The sequence below is a fragment of the Dendrobates tinctorius genome, unplaced genomic scaffold (genome assembly GCF_039654945.1).
Source record: "Dendrobates tinctorius isolate UK_male_01 unplaced genomic scaffold, ASM3965494v1 ptg000037l, whole genome shotgun sequence".
NCBI classification, from domain to species: domain Eukaryota; kingdom Metazoa; phylum Chordata; class Amphibia; order Anura; family Dendrobatidae; genus Dendrobates; species Dendrobates tinctorius.
The window spans coordinates 26,135,929-26,161,422 of record NW_027361705.1 but is presented as its reverse complement, the minus strand read 5'-3'; the positions used below and the strand labels follow the sequence as shown (position 1 = coordinate 26,161,422).

Sequence of the window (25,494 nt, the reverse complement as noted above, 5' to 3'; positions counted from 1 at the left end):
CAGACCTTTGCAGAAAACAGACTATGGTGGTTCTTAGTTACGACCCGTGGCCATCTGCTCCATACCAATATGAGGACCCTGTCAATGGTGGGACTGGACATGGCTGGACAAAAGACATCCATTTTCAGAAGCTATGCTATCCCTAAAGCAGGAAACACAAAGCGTTTCATATACATATCCAGTCACATTACTCTAACTCCAACCAGATAGACTCGTGCTCCAGCCTCTATATAATACCAGCATAGACTTTGCTACCACCTAAGGATATCTATTACCCTATCTGTATCTTTTGCAGTTTTCTACCAAAAGAAACCAAAAAAACCTTTCTGATGAAGGTCTGTTGTTGGACCGAAAACGTTCATACGATATGAGTCTATTTTTGTCTGGATGCTAAATAAAGAATATACTGCTTCTTCATTTTTGAGTGCCAAGTATTTTTGTACACATGTAGCTATTTTCTGTTATCTGCATTCAGTTGTCAGGTTCCAGTGTGAGTTAAAGGGTTCTTCTCATCATCAGAAATGAGTCAAATTGCAAAGTGCTTGTAAAATAAACAAGTTAGTTTTTATGAAAAATACTCCCATTCCCAAGAATGGAGGGATTTTTAGTTATATTGTTTACTACTTGTTGTCTAGGATACTGGCCAGCACTTCAAGCGGTTGCCAGTCTCCTAGGCAAGGAGCACAACCCTTACAAGCTCTTTGCTATATAGCTTGTAAGCGCTGCTCTGATGTTGACCACATTGCGGGATCTGCGCTTCTTCGATGCTGCAGAGGCAAAACTGCTACTGCTTGTACCATTGGAGAGTGCACAGATCTGGCCAGCAGGGCAATTGTACCAACGGTCCAAACTATCAATCAGTAGGTAGAGGCATAGTGATAAAAGGGTCATTGACTTATCAGGTAACTTCTTCCAATAGGTGACACTAGCAAGAGTTTTTTTTATCTCTTGAAAAAGTTCTCAAAGTTGTATACACATTGACACAAATCGGTAAAACTCCAGACTTTAGTGACACACTCATTTACCGCCACCTTGGTTGCTTTGAGGCACCAGCAGATTAAACACAAGTCTTACAAATGTTCCTTTTCGACTACCCCAGGCTTCATGACTCCAACTGAGTATATGAAATTTGATGCTGTTTCTTCTCCACACAACAAATTCTGGATTCCATGTGTTTGGTTTGCAAACCTAGCAGTAACGGCCCGGACAGAGGGGCGGATACGTGACAGTGTTATATTAACACTCATCCTCAAGGTAGGAGGTGAATAATGCACACATTACAGAAATCTTTTTAGTTTTTGCTTTTAGAATTAAGGCAAATATAAGGCCCTTTTAATGAAAATTAATTTAATCTAACTGTAAAGTGTTTGTTGTATTGCTCTACTGTGCAAAAGTTTTAGGCAGGTGTAAAAAAAAGCTATAGAGAATGCTTTGAAACGAAGAGGTGTTGGTAGTTTATTTTTATCAACTAACAAAATGCAAAATGAATGAACAAAAGAGAAATCTAAATCAAATCAATATTTTTATGACCTCCGTTTTACTTCCTAAACAGCATCAGTTTTTCTAGGAACTTTTATTTTGTACACAGATTTTGGAGGAACTCAGCATGGATATCGTTCCAAACGTCTCGGAGAACTAACCACAGATCTTCTGTTGATGTCACTTGTGCAAATCCTTCTATCTCTTCATGTAATCACAGACAGACCGGATGATGTTGAGATCAGGGCTTTGTGGGGGCCAAAAAATAACTTTCAGGACTCTTGTTCTACTTTATGCTGAAGATAGTTCTTAATGACATTGGCTGTATGTTTAGGGTTTTTCAAGTGTTACAGAATAAATTTGGAGCCTATCAGATGCCTCCCTGATGGTATTACATGATGGATAAGTATTTGGCTGTATTTCTCAGTGTTAATGACACTAAGAAATGGCAAACATTGAGGACCATAGATGCAGTGGTCAGCCAAGGTAACTTAGTGCAGCAGATGAGACACATCATGCTTACTTCTCTTCAAAATCAGAAGATGTCCAGCAGTGCCATCAGCTCAGAACTGGCAGCAATCAGTGGGACCCAGCTTCATAGAAGAATTGCAGCCAAAAAGCCATACCTTACACATGGAAACAAGGTCCAGTGACTCAGCTATGAAAAAAATAACTTTGTAACTGGGATGCAGAATAGTGTCAGCAAGTGCTCTAGACTGATGAGTCAAAATGTGAAATATTTGGCTGTAACAGAAGTCAGTTTGTTTCTGAAGGGCTGAAAAGTGGTGCAAAAATTAGTGTTTGGAAGCAACGGTGAGACATGGTGGAAACTCCTTGATACATTTCATTTTGAGTGTTATATATCACATAAATGTACCCCAGATTACACAATACTGTTTAGGTGAGAAATTTAAACCAACAAAATTTTTGAACTTTTTTTGGCGTTATATATATATATCACAGTAATGTATCTCACCACACGGAATACTGTATGGGTGACTAATTTAAATCAACAACACTTTTAAATGCTTTTTTTTGTGTTATAGATCACAAAAACGTACCCCAGACCACGGCATACTATATAGGTGAGAAATTTAACCCAGCTAAATTTTTTAAAACTTTTTTTTAGAGTGATAAATATCACAATAATATACCCCAGACCACAAAATATTGTATGAGTGAGTAACTTAACCCAGGAAATATTTTTTAATCAAATAATTTTTAGTGAAGCAATTTTTTATCATTTAGTTTTGTTACAAACATCATTAGCAACCTTCACATAAAGAACCACATACAAACATAATAAGTACCTAAGGGTAACAAACATACATGATTTCAGTATAGCTAACAATCCAGCTCAACGCTCTCCTGAAATTCACATTCATTATACCTTACATTCAAAATAGTGTGATCTTAACTTCCTGTAGAAGACAAAATTCTTATATAAAACATTTCTATCATAGACCTAAACATATAACATCACCCAGAACCAGGGGAGGGCTGGGCCAGGTGGCAGAGAGGCAAATGCCTCCGGGCCGCTCCCCCAGCACCTGTATGGGGCTGGCCGCACAGCAAATTGTGCACGGCCGTGCCCGCTGTACTGTGACGCGGCCAGCAGCAGACACAGCCGCACGCATCACAGTACTATCACGCCGGGAGCTGTGCACAGCCATCACCTTGACGGTTACGTGACTCCTGCTCCCTCCATCTTCTCTCCTGTACTTCCGGGTAAGGAGTCGGGCATGCATGTGCCGACATGTACCAGACCCTGTAAGCAGAGAGGCGCTGCTGGGGAGCGACTGTGGGGTAAGTATGAAAAGCTTTTTTTTACTTTATAAAATGAATTAAATGGGTGAGGGGGTGAGGGTAACTGCAAGTGATGAAGGGGGGTGTAAGGGAGGCTGCACATGATGGAGTGGGGGGTAAGTGGGGCTGCACATGATGAAGTGGGGGGAGTGTGGAGCTGTAAATGATGGAGTGGGGCTGCACATGATGAAGTGGGGCTGCACATCATGAAGTGGGGGGAGTGGGGCTGCACATAATGGAGTGGGGGGAGTGTGGAGCTGTACATGATGGAATGGGGCTGCCCATGATGGAGTGGGGGAGTGGGGCTGATGGAGTGGGGCTGCACATGATGAAGTGGGGAGAGTGGAGCTGCACATGATGGAGTGGGGCTGCACATGATGAAGTGGAGGGAGTGGAGTTGTACATGATGGAGTGGAGCTGCACATGATGGAGTGGGGATGCACATGATGGAGTGGGGATGCACATGATGGAGTGGGGATGCACATGATGGAGTGGGGGGAGTGGGGCTGTACATGATGGAGTGGGGCTGCAAATGATGAAGTGGGGAGAGTGGAGCTGCACATGATGGAGTGGGGCTGCACATAATAAAGTGGGGGAGTGGGGCTGCACATGATGGAGTGGGGCTGCACATGATGGAGTGGGGCTGCATATGATTAAGTGGGGGGAGTGGGGCTGTACATGATGGAGTGGGGCTGCACATGATGAAGTGGGGGAAATGGGGCTGCACATGATGGAGTGGGGCTGCACATGATGAAGTGGGGGGAGTGGGGCTGCACATGATGGAGTGGGGCTGTGTGGCGCCCCCAGGAGTATGGCCGCTACAGTGGCTTTGCCTTCCTCCAGGGGAGGGTAATGCCAGGCTTGGAGGCAATGATGGGTCTCTCTCGCAGTCAATCCATAAATGCAACACAGTTCCACTCCAGGCCAGCAGAGGGAACTCTGATCCAGGATTAAAGGGAGGGGAGCCCTCTGAGGGCCAAGAGGAAGGAGTGGTCAGATAGTCTGCGGAGGGTGAAGGGTGCAGACGTGTGGAAGGAAGCTGGAGGTTGAGCTAGGAAGGAGAGCTCCCTCAGCTGAGAGCGCACGAACTGGAGCCTGGTCTCCACGGATGTACGAATACTAAAGGTCCTACAGCAGATACCAGAGGAGTAGGAGGCTGTAAATGCCCTACTCCCATCTAAGACTTGAGGCACAACAGCAGCTTGGATAGAGAGCCAGGACTAGAGTAAGGAGTCCCTGAGAGAGGCTACAGCAGTCTGCCGTACAAGTGAGGTTCTTGGGAACATCTGACAGGAGGAACATCAGAGTAACTAAGTACTGGAGTGCTTCACACCACAAAACGCTAGGAAGGAGACTGCACAGCCCGTCTGTGAGAGAGAATCCCTGAGTTGCTTCCAGGCTAGCCTGCTCCAATACCATCTGTAATCAGGACCCTGGACTGCAGTTATCAAGTAAAGGTACAGAAATTGCACCTCGCTGTGTCTTGTCTGCTTCCTACCCTTACGGAACTGCTACATCACCGTGTCAACCACAACTACACTGCCTGGGGACATGAGCCCTGCCTGTGGAGGGCTATACCATCACTGCTGCACCCCACCATCTGTCCCAGCGGAGCTGTCTGCAGCGTCGGCTTAACATCTCCCTTGCCGAACACCACAGGTGACGTCACGAACTATTCCATTCCATTAACTACATACCCCATTACTTGGACGCCCAGGGCCACGGACCGGGTCACTGCTGCTGTGACACCTCCCCCTGACATCGGCCTGGTACCGAGTACCCCACAGCCCTGGGAGGGCGACCCAACTTGGCGTCACAAACAGGATTACGGAGCCCGGTATCCCCGGGTCCTGTGTGCCATAGCCTGTGATTGTGAACTGTGTGTATAATTGGCGCCAATAGCCGCCATTGCCGCGCTGCTTGGCGCGTGCGGGAAGAAAGAGGCGGGCCTTCACGGGGGGAGCCTGCCGCAGAGCGCGAAGAAGCGAAGTGCCGCGTGGGAAGAGAGGACAGCATGCGAGAAGAGGAGGAGCTGAGGCCTACAGCCCGGAGCGTCGGGCCTGTAAAGCGGCCGCCGGTGAGCTCACACAACCCCCGGCCCTGGCTAACGTTAACTAGGGGGGGAGAAGATGTCCGCGCCGCAAGCCAATGCAGCGGCGGACGCCGTTGCTAACCCCGTGGTACCGCCAGGAGGAGCGCCCGCCGCAGCGGTCCCCATAATGCCGCTATCCATGCCCTACATCCCGGGAGCGGCCTGGCTACAGCAGTACTCGGGTGAGTGACACACCCTGAGTGAATTTAAAGGGAGACTGTGCAGTTTGTTCCAAGTCTACCCTCTGTCTGAAAGCCAGAAATTAAATATCCTGATTGGATAGCTAACGGGTGCAGCACTGAGAGAAGTGAAAGCCTGGCAGGACACTCATAAAGAGACTGTTGCAAAGGTCCTGGCCAAACTGAAGAGCACCTTTGACACCCGCACTGCAGCTGAAATCAAGACGAGGTTCTTTGGCTGTAAACAGAAGGCGCAGGACAGTATCAGGGACTATGCTCTCAACCTGCAGGAGGCGCTGCGAGCAGTTAAGCAAGTTGATCCTGACAGCGTGAAGGAAGAAGATAAACTGTTGAAGGAGCAGTTCATTGAAGGACTCCTGTCCAGTACCCACAGAGGACAGTTGCGTATCATCACCTTGCAAAACCCTGATCTGGACTTTGCTGAATTTAAGGACAGGGCTATTCGGGTACTGCAGGAATCCAATGACAGCCGTCCAGCGCCCCCTATGCCCCTAGCGATCACCTACCATCAGGAAGCCCCATCTTTCCCTTCCATCCCTGTGGAGGCTGATGCCCAAACTCTGGATAAAGATCCCACTGAGGAGCTGCGTCTTCAGGTCCAGGAGTTGACCAAAGGAATGGCTGCACTCACCAAAACCGTGCAGTCCCTGCAAGTGTCCTCCAAAGACAAGATCCAGCTTGCTTCCAGTCCAGAGGATGTCCCGTGGCTCCGGAGGAGGAGAGCCCCGCCACTTCGAGGAAGGAACAACTATCGCTATGACCAGGACGGACGTCCCATCTGTCGTCACTGCTACAAGGCAGGTCATCTTGCCAGGTACTGTCCTTTAAACGAGCAACCCATATTTCTATAGTAAGCTCGGTTCTGCTCCCATATCTCTGTGGTAAGCTCTGTTCTGCTCCCATATTTCTGGAGTAAGCTCAGTTCTGCTCCAAATCTCTGTAGGTAGCTCGATTCTGCTCCCTTATCTTTGCAGTAAGCTCGGTTTTGCTCCCATAACGCTGTAGTAAGCTTGGTTCTGCTCTTGTATCTCTGTAGTAAGCTCGGTTTTGCGCACATATCTCTGTAGTAAGTTCCGTTCTGCTCCCATATCTCTGGAGTATTCTCTGTTCTGATCCATATCTCTGTAGTAAGATCGGTTTTGCTCTCATATCTTTGAAGTAAGCTTGGTCCTGCTACCTTTTCTCTGTAGTAAGCTCGGTTCTGCTCCCAAATCTCTGGAGTAAGCTCTGTTCTGCTCCCAAATCTTTGGCGTAAGCTCTGTTCTGCTCCGATATCTCTGGAGTAAGCTCTGTTCTGCTCCCATATCTCTGGAGTAAACGTGGTTCTACTCCCATATCTCTGGAGTAAGCTCAGTTCTGCTCCCATATTTATGCAGCAAGCTCCTTACTGTTCTCATAGCTACGTACCAGCCTATTTTTAAACCTGTTATCGCTGCTGCTTTAATGCAATGGCCAGAGATAAGCAGGGAAAAGGAGGGCCACCACAAGTCGAGGGCCACTGCCTTGTGATTGCCACCAAGGCTGAAAAGTGCCAGCCAGCCACTGCCCAAAACACCTGGTAAAAAAATTATTCACATATTATAATGCAATATCAGGCCCAGCTTCGCCCTCCTCCCCCCAGTAGGTCAAATTGTCTCTACAGCTACAATCCTCTTGATGGCATTCCAGAAGTATCCAACCATGAACCCCATATTCTGTCAAATGTATTCATTATGCTTCATTTTTTGTATATACCCTTTTCCAGTCTAATAATATTATTTATTGTATTTTTCAAATCGCTCATGAATGGAGGTAAGGGGTTAATCCATTTGGATACAATATGTTTCCTGGCCTGAAATAAAATGCGTGAAATTCCTATAGTTACTGGATCAAATTTATGTTATCCTCTAATATTCCCCACAGACAAACCCTGGAGCATTTTTAAATGCTTTTTTAGAGAGATAGATATCACATTAATGTACCCCAGACAATAGAATACTGTATGGATGAGAAATTTAACCAGACACAAATTTTTTACACTTTTTTGAATGTTATATATCACATTAATGTACCCCACACAACTGAATACTGTATAGGTGAAACATTTTTAAATGCTTTTTTGGAGTATTATGTATCACAAAAATGTACCCCAGACAACAGAATACTGTATGGTTAAAAAATTTAACCCAACAAAATTGTTGAACGCTTTTTTGGAGTGATAGATACCACAGTAATATACCCCAGACCACAGAATATTGTATGAGTGAGTAATTCAACCCAGCAATTTTTTTTTTACTCTTTTTGAAGTGTTATATTACATAAAAATGTACCCCAGACAACGAAATACTGTATGGGTGAGAAATTTAACCCAGAAATATTTAAAAGCTTTTTTGGAGAGATAAATATCACCTTAGTGTCCCCACACAATGGAATACTGTATGAGTGAGAAATTTAACACAACAATTTTTTTTAGTTTCAATAATTTGTATTTAGAAACTTATTTCAAATTATTCTCTGCCTCTGCAAGGGAGTGTAAACCAACAATTTAACATACATACTAGAAACATCAAATAATAGAGGGGGACAGGACATAGACAAGGGTAGGGAAAGGCACAAGGGGTTAACGATATCCAATAGTCCACAATGGTATCAACAATAACCAGTCTAAGGCATTTAAAGTGTTTATGTAACCCACAATTGTAGCATCATAAAACAACAAATTTTTTTATGCTTTTTTGAGTGTTATTTATCACAAAAAAATGTACCCAAGACAACTGAATGTTGTATGGGTGTGTGGGGAATAGATAGCTCAGCTGGGATCTTTGCTTTGGCACAAGCGTGTGGCTATGAAATCACTTCAGCAGACTAGCAAGTTTCACATGGATATGAACACGGCATATTTATTGTGCAAACTTGTTACTCAATGTTACACATGCCAAACATGAAATAAAACATCTAAGGCCATCTGGCCACTAACTAACAATAGCAGGCTAACTACAAAATAAACCTATATAACAGCAAACAAGTCCATGTAATCTTACTGTGTCAGCTCCCAGCTCAGCAGACGAGATAGACTGAGAGATCCCAGCTCCTCCTGATTATATCAGCTGGACCAGTCAGGAAACCAAAACCTGGATTGAATTAGTGGAGGGGGAACTACCAGTCCTTTCCATGCTGATCACTAAGGAAACCAGGACTGGATTACAGTGAAATAAACTGGCTTCATCATCAGTACAGGGAGACATATGAAATGAAACGGGGAGAGATATACCTGTTTTCTAGTACCTCTCCCCTTGGCACCTCACACACCCCCCTCCTCTGTTCGAGCCCGTGGGGTCGGACACGACGAGTCACCAAGCAGTGCGTTCTAGACAACGCATCTGCATTTCTGTGTGCTGTGCCCGCCCTGTGCTCAACGGAAAATTTAAACCCTTGTAATGCTAAGAACCAGCGTGTCACCCGCGCATTGCCTTCTTTTGCCCGGGACATCCACGTTAGGGGCGAATGGTCCGTCACTAGTCTAAACTGGCGACCTAGTAAATAATAGCGCAAGGTGCACAGGGCCCATTTCACAGCCAGGGCTTCCCGCTCAACTACACTGTAGTTCTTTTCTGCTCTCGTAAGCTTTCTGCTTAGATAGGCCACTGGGTGTTCCTCGCCATTTACTTCTTGAGACAAAACCGCGCCGAGGCCTACCCCAGAGGCGTCCGTTTGGACAATAAACTCCAGTTTAAAGTCTGGTGCAACCAACACTGGTTGGTCACAGAGGACTGTTTTCAATCGCTGAAAGGCCTCCTCTGCTTCTGCGTTCCACTTTATTGTGACAGTTTTCGACCCCTTAGTAAGATCTGTGAGAGGAGCTGCGATGGTCGCAAAATGTTTGATGAACCGCCTATAATAACCAACGATCCTTAAAAAAGCTCCAACCTGTTTTTTGGTTACCGGTCGTGGCCAATTTTGAATAGCGTCCACTTTATTGGCTTGAGGCTTCACGACGCCTCTCCCTATGCTATATCCCAGATAGCGAGCCTCTTCCAATTTCGTACATTTCTTGGGATTGGCAGTCAACCCAGCTGTTTTTAGGGAGTCTAAGACGGCTTGTACTTTTGACAAATGCGTGTCCCAGTCATCGCTAAAGATAATGATGTCGTCCAAGTACGCGGATGCATACTGGCCATGGGGTTTTAGGACAATATCCATTAGACGTTGGAAGGTGGCTGCAGCACCATGCAACCCAAATGGCATATCTCGGTACTGGAATAATCCCTGGGGCGTAACAAAGGCAGTTTTCTCTTTGGCTGATTCCGTGAGGGGAATCTGCCAATAACCTTTTGTTAAGTCAATAGTGGATATGTACCTAGCCGAACCCAGTCTCTCTATCAGTTCATCGACTCTTGGCATCGGGTAGGCATCGAATTTCGATGCTTTGTTTACTTTCCGAAAATCGTTACAAAATCGGATAGTCCCATCGGGTTTGGGCACCAGTACGATAGGGCTAGCCCAATCACTCCGGGACTCCTCAATGACCCCGAGCTCTAACATCTTCACTTCCTGGGCAATGGCTTGTCTCCGAGCCTCCGGAATTCGATATGGTTTTAGCCGTACCCGCGCCTGTGGATCAGTAATAATGTCATGTTTAATTAGGTGAGTCCGGCCAGGAAGTTCCGAGAAAATATCTGCGTTCCTCTGTATGAACTCCCTGGTCTCTCGTTTTTGGCTTTCGGATAGCGTGTCTGCAATACCCACTTTTGGCGGAGCTACCTGGGGGTCCTTTACCTTAGAAGGTGGTGCCCCTCGAGGCCCATCCTCAAGGGCAGCTCCTGCTACCAGACTCTCCCTGTCCCGCCAGGCCTTAAGCAAGTTTATGTGGTATATTTGTTCGGGCTTTCTCTTGTCTGGTTGGTGTATCTTATAATTTACTTCACCTATTCGTTCCAGCACTTCGTATGGTCCCTGCCATTTCGCAAGAAATTTATTCTCTACGGTAGGCACCAATACCAACACCCTGTCTCCGGGTTGAAAGACTCGTGTTTTTGCCGCTCGGTTGTATACCGTGCTTTGGGCATGTTGTGCGCGCTCTAAACACTCTTTAACTATTGGCATAACTGCTGCAATTCGTTCCTGCATAAGTGTTATGTGTTCAATTACACTGCGATAAGGAGTCACCTCTTGTTCCCAAGTCTCCTTGGCAATATCTAACAGGCCTCTAGGACACCGCCCATAAACCAACTCAAAAGGTGAAAAGCCTGTGGAGGATTGGGGTACCTCACGTATAGCGAACAGGAGGTATGGTAGTAGGGCATCCCAATCTCTCCCGTCCTTATCCACCACCCTTTTCAACATTCCCTTTAGGGTTTTGTTAAAGCGCTCCACCAAACCATCAGTCTGAGGGTGATATACTGAGGTACGCAAATGGGAGATTTTTAGTAGTTTACATAAATCCTTAAGTATACGAGACATAAAGGGGGTCCCTTGATCCGTAAGTATCTCTTTCGGAATGCCGGTGCGGGTAACCATATTAACCAGCTCATTGGAAATTGATTTCGCATTGGCATTCCGCAAGGGCACTGCTTCGGGATAACGCATGGCGTAATCCAATACTACCAAAATGTACTGATGACCCCTGGCAGATTTTATTAATGGACCGACTATATCCATTGCTATCCTCTCGAAGGGAACCTCTATTATTGGTAAGGGCACTAAGGGGCTTCTAAAATGTGACATAGGTGCGGTCAATTGACACGTAGGACATGACCGACAGTACTGGGTCACGTCTCCCACTAGACCCGGCCAAAAGAAACGTTGCAGAATACGGTGTTTTGTCTTTTCTACCGCCAGGTGTCCTCCCAAGGGATGTTTATGTGCCAACTCCAAAACTACCTGGCGAAAGGACTTAGGTACCACTAGTTGTTCTACCACCACCCCTCGCACCTTGTCTATGTGTTACAACATATCCTGCTGCACCGCCACGTGTGGGAACTCGTTTTGAGCCCCTGGGTACAATGGTCTTCCCTCGGAGACCTTTATGTTTTCTCACGCCCTTGCTAGAGTAGGATCCTGGTGCTGAGCGGTCCCGAACTTACCACGGGCCACCTCAAGATCAGGCATTTCTAAAACATCCTCTAGCTGGTCTGCCTCACCTGCATACACAGCCAGAGGAGAGTCCACAGATTCTAGTACTTCCTCTGAGATGAGTTCTCCGTCGTCTTGCTGCAATGGTTCAGGGGCTAGCTCCGGAGCACCGTCTTCAACTAGAGGGTTCATGCCACTTTTGAAGTTCCACAAGTCCCAAAATAAGGGAAAGTCTCTCCCCAGGATTACACTGTGTCCCATATACTTTATGACTGCTGCCTGATGTCTTTTGGTCCCTACTGGCGAGGCAAGAGTAACCCAGGCAGTGGGGTAGTTCTTAGTATCCCCATGGATGCAACTAATGCCCACGGTTAAGTTCGTTAGGGCGCTAGAGTCCACCAAACTGGCATGTACCAAAGTTACTTGACTGCTGGAATCCAAGACGGCATTCACACTATAACCGTCAACCTCGACGTGGCACACGTGTTGTTCATTTCCCGTGAGGGTCTCCGCCACACAGACTGACTGCACATATAACGAAAGACGCCTCATAGCGTTACAGTCCATTGGCTCTGTAGTCATTGGGCAGTTAGCTGCTACATGGCCAAGCCCGCGACATCGCCAACATTGTATAGGCCCTTGTCTCCTCGATGGAGATCCCAGACGAGGTCTGCTGGCTTGATGTGAGCCCGTACCACCTCCATAGTCCTTTGTAGGTCTGCTACCCTTCATTGTGACGTTCTCTTCTTTTGAAGATGAAGTAGGTTTCGCAGGACTCTCCAGCGATTTCTTGGGGAGCCAGTGGGGTGCTAACGTCCCTTGGAGTAGGCTTTCAGAAGCATTGTAGCGTTCGACCATATTCACCAACTGGTCAGCGGTAGTTGGGTCACCCTGTCCAACCCACCTCTGGATCTTAGCGGGTAAGGACCGCAGGTACTTGTCTAGAACAACACGCTCCACCATCTGTGCGGACGTCAAAGCCTCTGGTTGCAGCCATTTTTTTACTAGATGGATGAGATCATGCATTTGTGAGCGGGCTGGCTGATGCTCCACAAAATTCCATAAATGCACCCTCTGTGCGCGTACATATGTGTTTACTCCCAGCCTTGCCAGGATTTCGCCTTTGAGTTTGATATAGTCCATAGCATCCGCTCCACTCAGATCGTAATAGGCCTTTTGTGGATCTCCGCTCAGAAATGGAGCAACTACCTCAGCCCATCTGTCCAGCGGTAAGTGCTCACGTTCTGCAATACGTTCAAACACGGTGAGGTATGCTTCCACATCATTGTCTGCGGTCATTTTAAGCAAAGTCTTCTATACGGCTTTCTGCACACTAGCAGCGCTTTGTGCACAGTCTCCCTCATCTCGGGGTTGCCGAACCAAGGCCTGTTTTATTGCCTCCAACTGCTCTTGCTGCATCTGGTGTTGCTGCTCCAGAGCCTTCTGGAAGCAAGTATTAGTCTGCTGTTGCTGCACATTTGCTTGCAATAACTGCTTCACTAGTTCCTCCATATTACTGGACTCTTGGCTCTTCAAAAGTGCAGAAGCTTTCAGCCAGGACATACACAGCGTTTTCTCTGCAGTCACAGTCCAGCAGCCACAAGTGCCCGCATTCGAAACACCATTTGTGGGGAATAGATAGCTCAGCTGGGACTAGCAAGTTTCACATGGATATGAACACGGCATATTTATTGTGCACACTTGTTATTCAATGTTACACATGCCAAACATGAAATAAAACATCTAAGGCTGTCTGGCCACTAACTAACAATAGCAGGCTAACTACAAAATAAACCTATATAACAGCAAACAAGTCCATGTAATCTTACTGTGTCAGCTCCCAGCTCAGCAGAGGAGATAGACTGAGAGACCCCAGCTCCTCCTGATTATATCAGCTGGACCAGTCAGGAAACCAAAACCTGGATTGAATAAATGGAGGGGGAACTACCAGTCCTTTCCATGCTGATCACTAAGGAAACCAGGACTGGATTATAGTGAAATAAACTGGCTTCATCATCAGTACAGGGAGACATATGAAATGAAACGGGGAGAAATATACCTGTTTTCTAGTACCTCTCCCCTTGGCACCTCACAGGTGAAACACTTTTAGGCTACTTTCACACATCAGGTTTTCGGCGTCAGGCGCGATCCGGCGTCGTGCCGGAACGCCGGATCCGGCAAATGTTTTGTAAAACCTGATGTGCCAGATCCGTTTTTCTGCCGGATCCGTCTTGTTCTTGACAGAAAAAACCGGATCCGTCTCATCCGGTTCATCCGTTTTTCTATCCGTTTTTCGACGGATTACGCCGGATCCGGTTTTTAAAATTGACCCTTGTGGCCTTCCGAACGGGATTGGCTACTGGAAAACTATATATAGCGTGTTCCTACAGCCCTTCTTTGACAGGTTGGAGAGGAGAAAGTGCAGGTTGGAGAGAAGAGCAAGTTACTGGCGAAGATGGATGTTGTGATTGGAAATATTTTGAAGAATTTGGCAGATTTTATAGCGGAGGCGAATCGTTTGAGGGTGATTGTTCTGGAGAAGGAGAGAGCGAGACAGCAGCGCATCAGGCATCGTAGACGACGTTTGTGGATCCACCCCATCACAGCCAAGAGAATGACGCGTGGGGTCTATTCTACACTCTGCATGGACTTTCGACGAAACCCGGATAAATTTTTTGGATATGTTCGGATGAAAATGGAGAATTTTGATTACTTGGTGGAGCGCATTGCACACCTCATAAGAAAAGCGGACACCTATTGCCGCTTCTCTGTTTCACCCGCAGAGCGTCTGATGGTGACTTTAAGGTAAGCCACATTTATTGGATATGCTCGCATCAGAGCACACTTTCACTGCAATCTTGTTGGTGGTAGTTTGTATCTCCAAGTGTTATAGCTGAGTTTTGGTATGTAATGCTGTGATTTAAAACTAATTTATTGTTTTTTAATTCCCCACAGATTTCTTGCAACAGGAGAATCCCTTTCGTCACTGCATTTCCAGTACAGACTTGGGATTTCCACCATATCTGGAATAGTGAAGTACACATGCCGTGCACTGTGGGACTCCTTAGCTGAAGAGTTTTTACCAGAGCCCACAACAGAGAGGTGGATTGAAATTGCTGACAAGTTTCAACAGATATGTCAGTTTCCCAACTGCTTGGGCGCTGTGGACGGGAAACATATCCGCATTGTAAAGCCAGCCGGATCGGGATCGGAATATTTCAATTACAAGAAATATTTTTCAATTGTCCTCTTGGCCATCGCTGACGCGGAATACAAATTTATTGCTGTTGATATTGGGGCCTATGGCCGCTCCAATGATTCTCAAGTTTTCAAACTGTCTGCCATGGGGCGTAAACTGTATGGAAACACCTTCCAGTTCCCACCACCTAGACAGCTGCCGCAAACATCTGGTCCACCTATGCCATTTGTCTGTGTAGGGGATGAAGCCTTCCAGCTGTCAGAACACCTTTTGAAACCGTACTCTAGCAGAGGATTGACAAGACCAAAACGCATTTTTAATTACCGCCTCACAAGAGCAAGAAGAATGGTTGAATGTACCTTTGGTATTCTGACAGCCAATTGGCGGGTCCTATTGACTGCGATCAACCTCAAGACAGAAACTGTTGACGAGGTGATCAAAGCTTGCGTGGTACTCCACAATTTTGTTATCTGCAAGGAACCCATTTCCATTGAGGACACCTCTGAAGAAACCACCTTGCAAGATTACCATGACATTACCACTAGAAGTTCTGTGTCGGTTTCAGTAATGAGGGACAATTTTGCACTATACTTTATGTCACCTCAAGGCAGAGTACACTGGCAGGATGACAGAGTGTGAAAGATTTGTGCCCAACCAAACTTGTGTACCTTCTGTACCAACAGTATATACCTTTGCCAACCAAAGTTGGCTATCTTGTCATGGTCTCTATTTTTAGCTTTAGGCCACAGGTGTGTACCTGGTTGTGTTTTATGCAAAGTATTTCACCTTTTAACAAAAGTTGTGTACATTGTTAGGAAATCACCAACAATAAACACAACTTTTTAGGTGAAATACTTTGCTTCAAACACAACCAGGAACACAACTGTGGCAAAAAGCTAAAATTTACCCACAGTTATATACCTGGTTTTGAATACCTTTTTACCTTTTAAATACCCTGTATTTAACCTTTTTCGCCGCTGAAAGAAATGACAGACAACCAGTGTAAAATAATTTAACTTTTATTTAAAATATTTTTTTTTTGTAAACTGTTTTTAAAGTTAAAAAAACTTTTTTAATAAAGGTTTGAAAAAAACTGGGCATTTTTATTACAAAACACACATTACAAATCTGTGTAGTGTGGGGTGGAAATACTGCTGGAGGGGCTGCGGGACACTTCGACACTGGGAGTGTGGAGAGAGGACTGGGATCGTGGTGGGGAAGGAACAGTTAGAGGTGATGGTGTGGAAAAAGCTACAGAATGGGTGGACATGTGGGAGGCAGAAGAGGTGGTGGGCGGTGGAGTGGAGGGTTGGGCAGGGACTGTAGGAGCAGATGATGTTGATGGAAAGTTGTATGGGGAAGGAGTTTGGTACGGGGAAGGAGTTTGGTACGGGGAAGGAGTTTGGTACGGGGCAGGTTGTTGGAAGTGGGGAGATGTCTGGTACTGGGGAGGTTGCTGGTACTGGGGAGGTTGCTGGTACTGGGGAGGTTGCTGGTATGTAATAGGAGGGGGAGGATGGAAAGTGGCTGGAGGGGGTGCAGATGTAATAGGAGGGGGAGGATGGAAAGTGGCTGGAGGGGGTGCAGATGTAATAGGAGGGGGAGGATGGAAAGTGGCTGGAGGGGGTGCAGGTGGAGGAACTACAGTGGTGGGAGGTGGAGGTTGGGAGGTAACCTGCTGTAGAGCACCGTGGCACGAATGCATTACATGCATCTGCTGGGTAGGAGATAGTGTTGCCATGCGCTCCACAACAGACCTGAAAAAGGTGTGGTTTGGCGAAGATCTTGCTTCTGAATGCATGGTTTGCAGAAGTGTCTTCACCTCCAGAATGCTGGAGTTGATCTGCTGAAAGCCTGCGGAGATTTGCTCTGACAAGACTTTTAGACAGTTCTGGAAAGATGCATTCAGATGCAAGAACTCTGGCGCATAAGTCTTTTCCTGACCCCTCTGCCGCTGCCGCCCAGTACCCCCAGGTGTACTAGAGGTGGCAGGGGAAGAAGGGTGGGGTAAAGGGAAAGCGATCTCCTCAACAGCATCTTCATGTAATGTAGGCGGCCACGATGCTCCTGTGCTGGTGGATGGGACAGATGGGTCGAATGTGTGGGAAGGCTGGGAAGGTGCAGATGTACCGGGGCGGTCGAAGTGTCCCTCGGTGACGGTCTCCTCAGGGATCGCCTCAGAAGGGTCCAATCGTGCAGGCTCCCGAGTGCTGCTCACCGTGCTGTGGAATAAAGAGAAAAAAAAACAATTAAAATAGTGACATGGTATGGCCCTGGCTGAAAAAAAAAAAGTTACATCTAAACATTTTTTTGTCACATGTGGTGTGTAATATTTACCTTCTAGTGAGCATTGTCTCCCGGAGGAACGACAGGGCTTCTGCGTACTTGTACTTGCTCCTGCGTCCTCCAGATCCACTCGGGGCCCGCATCTCTTTATTGAACTCCTTCTTGAAACAATCCCTCACAGACCGCCACCGCTTCACAATTCTCTCCCCTGAAACGAGAAAGGACAAAGTGGTTAGTATACAACATCAGTGTTTCCCAAACTCCAGTCCTCATGGTCCCCAGGGGTCATGTTTTCAGGATTTCCAAAGTAAATAGAAATCCTGAACACATGATCCGTGGGGACCACGAGGACTGGAGTTCGGGAAACACTGGTTTAAATCAAGCAACCGGTACTGTATATACTTACGCTCTTTAATCTGGGCCCGAGCTTCGAGGTCCTCCCAGCGGTCCACAAGGAGCGAACAGATTTCCTCCCAGAGTCGTCGGGTAACGATAAGGTCAGCGTGGCGGCGGTCAGCCATATTCCAGAGCGGCTCCCTTTCTCTGACGAGATCGATGAGGCGGTCCACATCAATCCCTCCATCCTCACCGTCAGAGTCGGGAGCACGCTGTGAAGGCTGTTAAAGAAAAAGACAAAAATAACATAATTAGCCTCCACAAAAGAAATGAAATAAAAAGTGCAAAAAAAACAAAGCAAAAATATTTATACTTACACGCTGGTGACCGCCGCGTTGCTGTCACCGACGACCCCGGGAGGCACTGCGAGGACCTCTTGGCCGAGCACCAGATTGGGAAGACTAGAGAAGAAAACAAAAAATGTTATGTCTTTGGATGTAGGCATTTGTTTGCTGTGTGTGGTCTGCAGAACATTGTTTTCTATGTGTTGTGTGTAGTGTGATGTTGTGTTTCTGCGTTTGATGCAAAAAACTTACCAATTGTGAGCCCACTCCAGGTGTCTGTCCACCCCTTCCTTCTTCTTCTGGGAGCTCCTCTTCATCTTGTGATTCCTGTTTTGAAATAAAAGGCAATGAATAGACATATATTACAGAGATGATGGATTTTGGAAATAAAAACTTACCGTCAAACGCTGACGATGCGAGGGAGGGCTCCCAGAAGAAGATGTGCTGTCTTCCTCATGGCCAGACTCCATGGCTGTGGGTGGTGTTCCTGCTGCTGCCATTGCTGCTGCTGCTGCTGCATCTATTGGGCGGCTGTTGAATAAAGAGAAACAAAGGGCCAATGAATATCTTGATATTCCATAGCCCTAGTTTGGAGGAATGGGGGATTTGATAATTACCGTCTCTCATCTGCTGCTGGACTCCCCTCCCGTTGTTCAGCATGCTGCTCCATTTGGGGTGGTGCTGATGGTGCTGCTGCAGATGTCTGCTGCCTTCTCCTGCTCCTGGTTCTTGGCTTGGGTGTCATGTTGGGTGTGGCTGAGGGTCACACTGTCTTGCTTTTATATATGTCTTGTGGGCAGAGCTACTGAGCATGCTCAGACCAAAAAAACCGGATCCGGCCACCGGATCCGGCTGTCGCTGGATCAGGCGCATTGCGGCGCTCATAGGCTTTCATTGTATGAAAAAGCCGGACACGCCGGATTCGGCGTGTCCGGCTTTTTCGCCGGAGACAAAAAACGTTACAGTAGCCGTTTTTTCCAGACGCCGGATCGCGTCACATTGCCGGATCCGGCGAAAATCGGATGAAACGCATGGCCATCCGGCTCTAATGCAAGTCAATGGGGGGGAAACCGGATCCGGCATTGCATTTCGCCGGATCCGGTTTTTGTCAAAAGCGCCGGATCGCGCCTGACGGCGAAAACCTGATGTGTGAAAGAGGCCTTATACATCACAAAAATGTAACCCCAGACCACGGAATACTGTATGGCTGAGAAATTTAACCCAACAAAATTTTTAAATGCTTTTTTTGAAGTGTTACATATCACAAAAATGTACCAAAAAGCACGTAATACTCGATGGATCATACAATATATTTCACTTTTTCCCACAAAAAAACAAAAATCGCAGCTATATATTTTGCAAGGGACTGCCCAGGTCTAATACCTGTCTACAGGCTGGATTGTATCATTCTCCCTGCTCCTGCAACTCCCTCTCCCTCCCTAGGCTAAATGCAGAATGTATCTGATACAAACAGCAAAGCAAACGATTAGCCCTTAGAAGGGCTGTTAGTTTGATGGCTCAGCTTCAGCATCAGTATAAAGACTACAGGCCGCTGATTCACTATACTGTGCACACTCATGCGTAGACAAGCACTCTCTCCCTCCAATACGAAGAGTTGTGCAATGGAGTCAGTGTGCTGAACCGGGTGGCGCCAGTTCTTTTATAACCTCTGATGATGTCACATGGCCAGCCAATCACAGTAATGCCACAACCAAAATGGCTACGGCATTACAAAGACGCGCAGGCAACCCCCGCATGCTTATTGGCTGTGTAACAGGCGCCAAACATACTGGGCAGGGATTCTAGTTTTAAATCGAGCACCACCCAATGTTCACCAAGTAACAAGCAGCCAGATACTTGAGTGATATCCGAGTATCACTGAGCACGTACGCTCTTCCCTAGTGGTGAGTTCTCCAAGATGTTTGGGATAACCTTCTTGCTGAGTTCCTTCAAAACCTGTGTGCAAGTGACAAGTACCTAGAAGAACTCATGCGGTTTTGAAAACAAAGGTTGGTTACCCCAAATATTGATACAATTACGATTTCCACTTTGTTCATTTGCTTTGCATTTAGTTGACAGATACAAAATAATATATTAATAAAAATATTAACACTTGTATTTTTTAAATCATTCTTACTATGCAGCATTTTTTCTCACCTGCCTAAAACTTTTGTACAGCACTGTATATGTTTGAAGCAGGAGCTGACGCAAACAGTAGAGGACCCCTGTGTAAGGACTGGGTATGGGCCCCTCATATCCCATCATAAAGCACCTAATCATCTCTTTATAACAATCAGCCAATAGTTGTAAACTATGAAGTTTATTACCTTATGCCGTTTCGTACACTGGGGCCCCTAAACTATTGGCCCTCTGTGCTCCTGCACAGGCTGCACTAATGGCATGTCCAAATCTGAATTCAAGGTTATAGCTTAATCTGACTTTTTATAATATCTACTATTACAATACAGAAGCAAGTTGCTAAAAATCTAGTTTTTCATTCTACTCTTTTTTTAATTTATGCAGATCAATCTATTGTCTAATCAGTTATTATTCGTATAAAATGTATTAGAATATTGATTGACTATTCTGAGTGCTTCAGTGCATCTACAACAGTGGCAGCTCCAGTAAGACCACTACGGCCTGAGTGGTCCCCACACTATGTAGATGGCAGCAGCATTCGCGTCTGTCTGCTGTGGACACTGCCACATGGTGACCGCACTAGTCATATCTCATTCAAGACTGTACAAAATATAACTAGTTTTTAAAGGCGAGCTATCACTATTAACCTGCAGATATGCGGTTATTTTCTGCAGGTTAATAGCATTTTTTCACTTGACAGGTTCCCTTTAAAGGGGCACACCATACCTAGGTCCTGTAGGAATCTGTTAGGAAAAGGATGACTACTCCTGGGATAAAGGTACTGTCCGATACATTAGGGACACTTGAGAGGTGCATGGTAGTGATATTTGCATTATTTAATTTATAAAGCACCAACATATTCAATTTTCATCATTCACATTAATTCTCACAATTTCTTCAGTATGTTTCTGACTATTCTAACAGCAGGTTGTGCTCCTGCTCTGATATTATGCATAAATGAGTCACAATTTGACTACTTTTACATTAGGATCAGTGAAGCCTGTCATTCTTCATTCTTACACTGACCTGTTCCCTGTCTCAGGAGCTGAACTCTCTGCGCACCCAATGTGGACGCTTGTTTGGATATGACTGGATCAGCATTCCTCTGGTCTACACTCAGGTTTTTCCCTCAACACTATGACTTTTCTCTAACTTTCTTGATATGGATAGTCTGGTGAAATCACGTTATCACCTATATTATGGATATGTGATAATTTATAGATCGATGGCAGTCCAACCACTGGGGCCCGCACCGATCAGCAGAATGGAGAACCTTTATATTGTTTCCAAATGGATCGACAGGTTGGATGCCCAACCTTTGCTTCATACATTCCCTATGGGGCTGCTGGAATAAGCCGAGCTCAGTGCTCTGTAGCCCTATAGGGAAGAATGGAGCAGCGGTCGACCATGGATAAAAGATACGAGTTCTGCCTATCAGTGCAGAGTCCAGCATTTAAACCCCCTCCAATAAATAAATTATCACCCTTCTTTTAGATAAGTGAACGCATCTTTCCACTGGAGAAACCCTTCAGTCCTAAAAATTTCATTTATTTCTCCAGTTGTAAAATTGAACTGTTTCTGGAAGTAACCAACCATGTATTTCTAATCATAAAACTACCCCTTTAAAAGCAAAATGTCAACAGTTTTTTGTTCCCCCATCTGAGAACAGTATAATGTAGAGGCAGAGATCCTGATTCCAGTGATTCCTCACTTACTGGACTGCTTGCTGTAGTTTTGATAAAATCCCTTTTTTATCTGTTGCAGATCTAGCAGTTCTCTGAATGCTGAGCTGTGTATAACCTCGCCCACACCACTGATTGGCAGATTTCTGTGTACACTGTGCATAGGCAGAAAGCTGCCAGTCAGTGGTGGGTGCTATGTTGGACTATATGGCAGCAGGTTTACTATTCCTAGTGATAATCTCCTGTTGATAAAACTGTGACTTTATCAAAACTACAGCAAGCAGCCCAGTAAGTGACACATTGCTGGAATGGAGGTCTCTGTAATTCATCTACACACTCATTTGATGCTTGTTTTTCTCTTTTCTCCTTAGGTGGTCACAGTGGCTGTATACAGTTTTTTTCTGGCTTGCCTTATTGGCCGTCAGTTCCTGGACCCCCAGAGGGGATACCCTGGTCATGATCTAGACCTCTACGTCCCAGTGTTTACCCTTTTACAATTCTTTTTCTATGCTGGGTGGTTAAAGGTGAGTTTTTTATAGTCTGTATTAGTTCCACAAATCTCACTTTTCTTAGTGTATTACATGACTATAATCACCTTTGTATATCCTCCAGGTGGCCGAACAGTTAATTAACCCCTTTGGACAAGACGATGACGACTTTGAGACCAATTGGTTAATTGACAGAAATTTCCAGGTAACAATAATTAAGATGAGTCTATTGTAAAAGTCATTGGGTAGAAAACACAAGCGAGTAATCTGACCACTGACCATTGTGATAGTTACATACAATGTATAGGATGACCCAAAATTTAGGTAGCTCACATTCCCTTTAGGAGAATAGGGGTGACACAAACCTTATTTTTCCAAATAAAATGGCTGAAGACTGCTGTAAATGGAAGAGAAGCTGGAAAAATCCAAAGCAGTCCAATTACAGAAGCATTGCAATGGTGTAACATGTTGTCATGATCCATGCTGGATCAGGACTGATAAAAAGCACAGGTAACCTTTTTTTTTCCCTTAAGCTGTGCTTAAGTTTGGGTTTTGCCCCCGGTGGCCATTAGGATTATTGCACTGTGGTGTCATTTGTTCTAAGTTTGCCCCCGGTGGTGGTGAGCGTCATTGCACTCTAGTTTCTTTAGTTAAGTGCACATGATTATAATGCAGGTGTGATTGCTGGCTCTGCTATAAATGAGTCACAGGTGTTGCAATCAGTGTTGGTGATAGTGTTCATTTTAACCATCCTTGGTGGAGGAAGGAGCTGGAGAGCGTTCATTGCAGCACTGTCTTAGCTCTGGTGTGGAAGAAGTCATAGGGGATTTCCTTGTAGCTCTGACAGAGCTTGGTGGCAGCGATTCTGGAGGAGAGCTGCATTCTGGTGGTGGAGTCTGTTGCCAGGAGCAAGTGCAACAGAGTAAAGCTAAGTGGTGTTTCCCTGCTTGTGTATTTCCTTAGTGTGTATTAGTACAGCGGTGGGGCCAGTGCCTGTGCCACCCAGCTTCCTAACAAGGGATAGGTGTAGGGTGTGCTAGGGCGACAGGTTCCGGAACCGGCATAGGGAACGTTAGGAGCGTTAGGGACACTGACTCAGGGGAGTGCAGGGGGTCTCCACGTCCCCTTTCCCTATCGCAGGGCCCACCATTGTAACTGTTTTCCCTTCCCCTTGTCTTGTTGTTTTAGTTACCGGCCTGCGAGCCGTGTCACACAGGACAGTATCACATGCCTCGTCTTGTTGTTTTAGTTACCGGCCTGCGGGTTGCATGACACAGGACAGGTCTACGTGACACATGACCTTAAAGATAATCTGTTTTTAGGATCAACCCTTCTAAGTCGTCTATATGGGCATGCAGATTATAGAAAATTTAATAAAATAATACCTTGATATCTGTAATCCGATGTCCTATTCCAGAGAAATCCACATTTTTTTTACACAGTATGTAAATGAGCTGTGATGATCTATGGGCCAGGCATAGATCTCTGTTATGAATGGGTCACCGAGGAGGAAAAAACCTAAACAAGCTAAGCCCCAGAAAAACCAGAGAGATTGGTAACTATGTAGATTGCAGATCCCTGATCCTAACCACACAACTAGCAGCAGCTGTGGAGCGTACCTACGATGAACCTAGACGCCTTGTCATGGCCGGAGGACTAAATAAGCCTAAAGCAAGAAAAGGGGAAAACTAACTGCCCCAGAGCAGACCCCAAAGGAATAGACAGCCCCCACACATGTATTGACGGTGAAACAAGATGAAAACACAAACACAGGCAGGAAAATAGGCTGAGCAAACGATGGGACCCAAACGAACTAGAAAGGAAAGGAAAGACACTGTCTGCAATCTGCCCAAAACCCTACAAAATAATGTCCAACACTTCTGATAACAAAATTAACCCTGAAGTCACTAGACTTCTCCCACTATATCAGCACTCTGAAATATTCTGAGACAGATCAAAAAGAGGCCAATCTAATAAGGGACAAAAAGCAAATTGGCAAATACAGATAAATAAGAGTGGAAATTCAGCACAGCCCCAGCCGGGGCTGGCTGACCATACAAAAAACTGAATAGAACAACAAAATCATGTGTGAACATTAGGAGAAAAACTTAGCTTGAGCTGACGGGAACAGAGCTGAGAACCAAGACCTGACAAGCAGAAGAAATCAACAGCACCAGAGTAGGGCGTCGGCTGTCTTAAATCCAATCTGAGATTCCTGAGGTCCAATCGTCATCCTCATTATCAGGTGGCAGATCTCTACTGATTAAATCAGCCTCACTACCTCCTGTTACCACCAGAGGGAGCCTGGAAGGAGAACTCACAACTGGTAGACCAGAAAATGAACTCACAACAGATCTCCTTGAGAATCTGCCTCCAGAGATCATTTTAATTAAAAAAGGCCTTACCAGTGTGAGACATGTAATGACTGACAGTCTGATTTCCTGATCTAAATGTATCACACCGGTAACTCCCCCAATTAAAATAATCTCTGGAGGCAGAGTCTCAGGGAGAGCTTTATCTGGCCCATAGATATTAACATCTCATTTAAATATTAAGAAAAATGTGGATTTCTCTGGAATAAGACATCAGATCACAGATATCGAGGTATCATTTTATTTAGCTTTCTATGACCAGCATGCCCATATAGACAGCTTAGGCGGGTTAATCCTACAGATTCACTTAATGAATATTATTTTGTATAATAATTTACGGTAAGTAGATCAGGTGAACGTGTTGTATTATGGCACAGCAAGAGTATCTTTTAAGTATTGGTAGAAAAAGCAAAGAAATAAGTATATGTCTAAGGATGTACATATAGAAGTATATACCCCGTAACCTATAAATTTTCATAATAGCCTCCTAAATGACTAATACAGTCACGTGACAATATTTTGATAATGCGACACTCTTCTCCGTCAGGTGTCTCTTCTAGCAGTGGATGAAATGCACCAAAATGTTCCTCCACTAGAAAAAGATGTATATTGGAATGATTCAGACGCTCAGCCCCCGTACACTGCCTCTACTGTGGAGACTCGCAGGCCATCATTCATGGGTTCTGCTTTTGATATAAGGTAAGGATATAGCTCCGCAAGAATTAGAAACCTAAATTTTATTAAACATTACTCACTGTAAGATTGTGAAAGATGTTGGCGACACTGAGATTCTAACATATACCCATCGTGTAATTTTTCAGATAAGGTCACTTCATATAAGCTGCCTCCAACTGCTTAGATATTCACAAAATGTGGAATTAGCTACACCTAAGATGCCTTGCCTGCCCATGTACCCACGTCAGCAATGCCATTCTCAGCCACGTTCATACACATTTTTTACACTCTAGTTACCCTACAGTCAGATACTCCTCCTTTTTCCTAGTGACCCTGCAGGAAAGC

The 25,494-nt window shown here is 45.5% G+C and overlaps 1 protein-coding gene across 1 annotated transcript in view; it reads left to right on the top strand.

Annotated features, from left to right (window-relative positions):
- Nucleotides 1-25,494, top strand: part of BEST1 (bestrophin 1) — a 42,537-nt gene that overhangs the window by 13,973 nt on the left and 3,070 nt on the right. Inside the window, exons 4-8 of the mRNA XM_073574074.1 lie at nt 1,100-1,254; nt 20,975-21,052; nt 21,986-22,138; nt 22,227-22,307; nt 25,022-25,173. Coding sequence (XP_073430175.1) covers nt 1,100-1,254; nt 20,975-21,052; nt 21,986-22,138; nt 22,227-22,307; nt 25,022-25,173 — 619 coding nt within the window. The remainder of the gene's footprint in view (nt 1-1,099; nt 1,255-20,974; nt 21,053-21,985; nt 22,139-22,226; nt 22,308-25,021; nt 25,174-25,494) is intronic.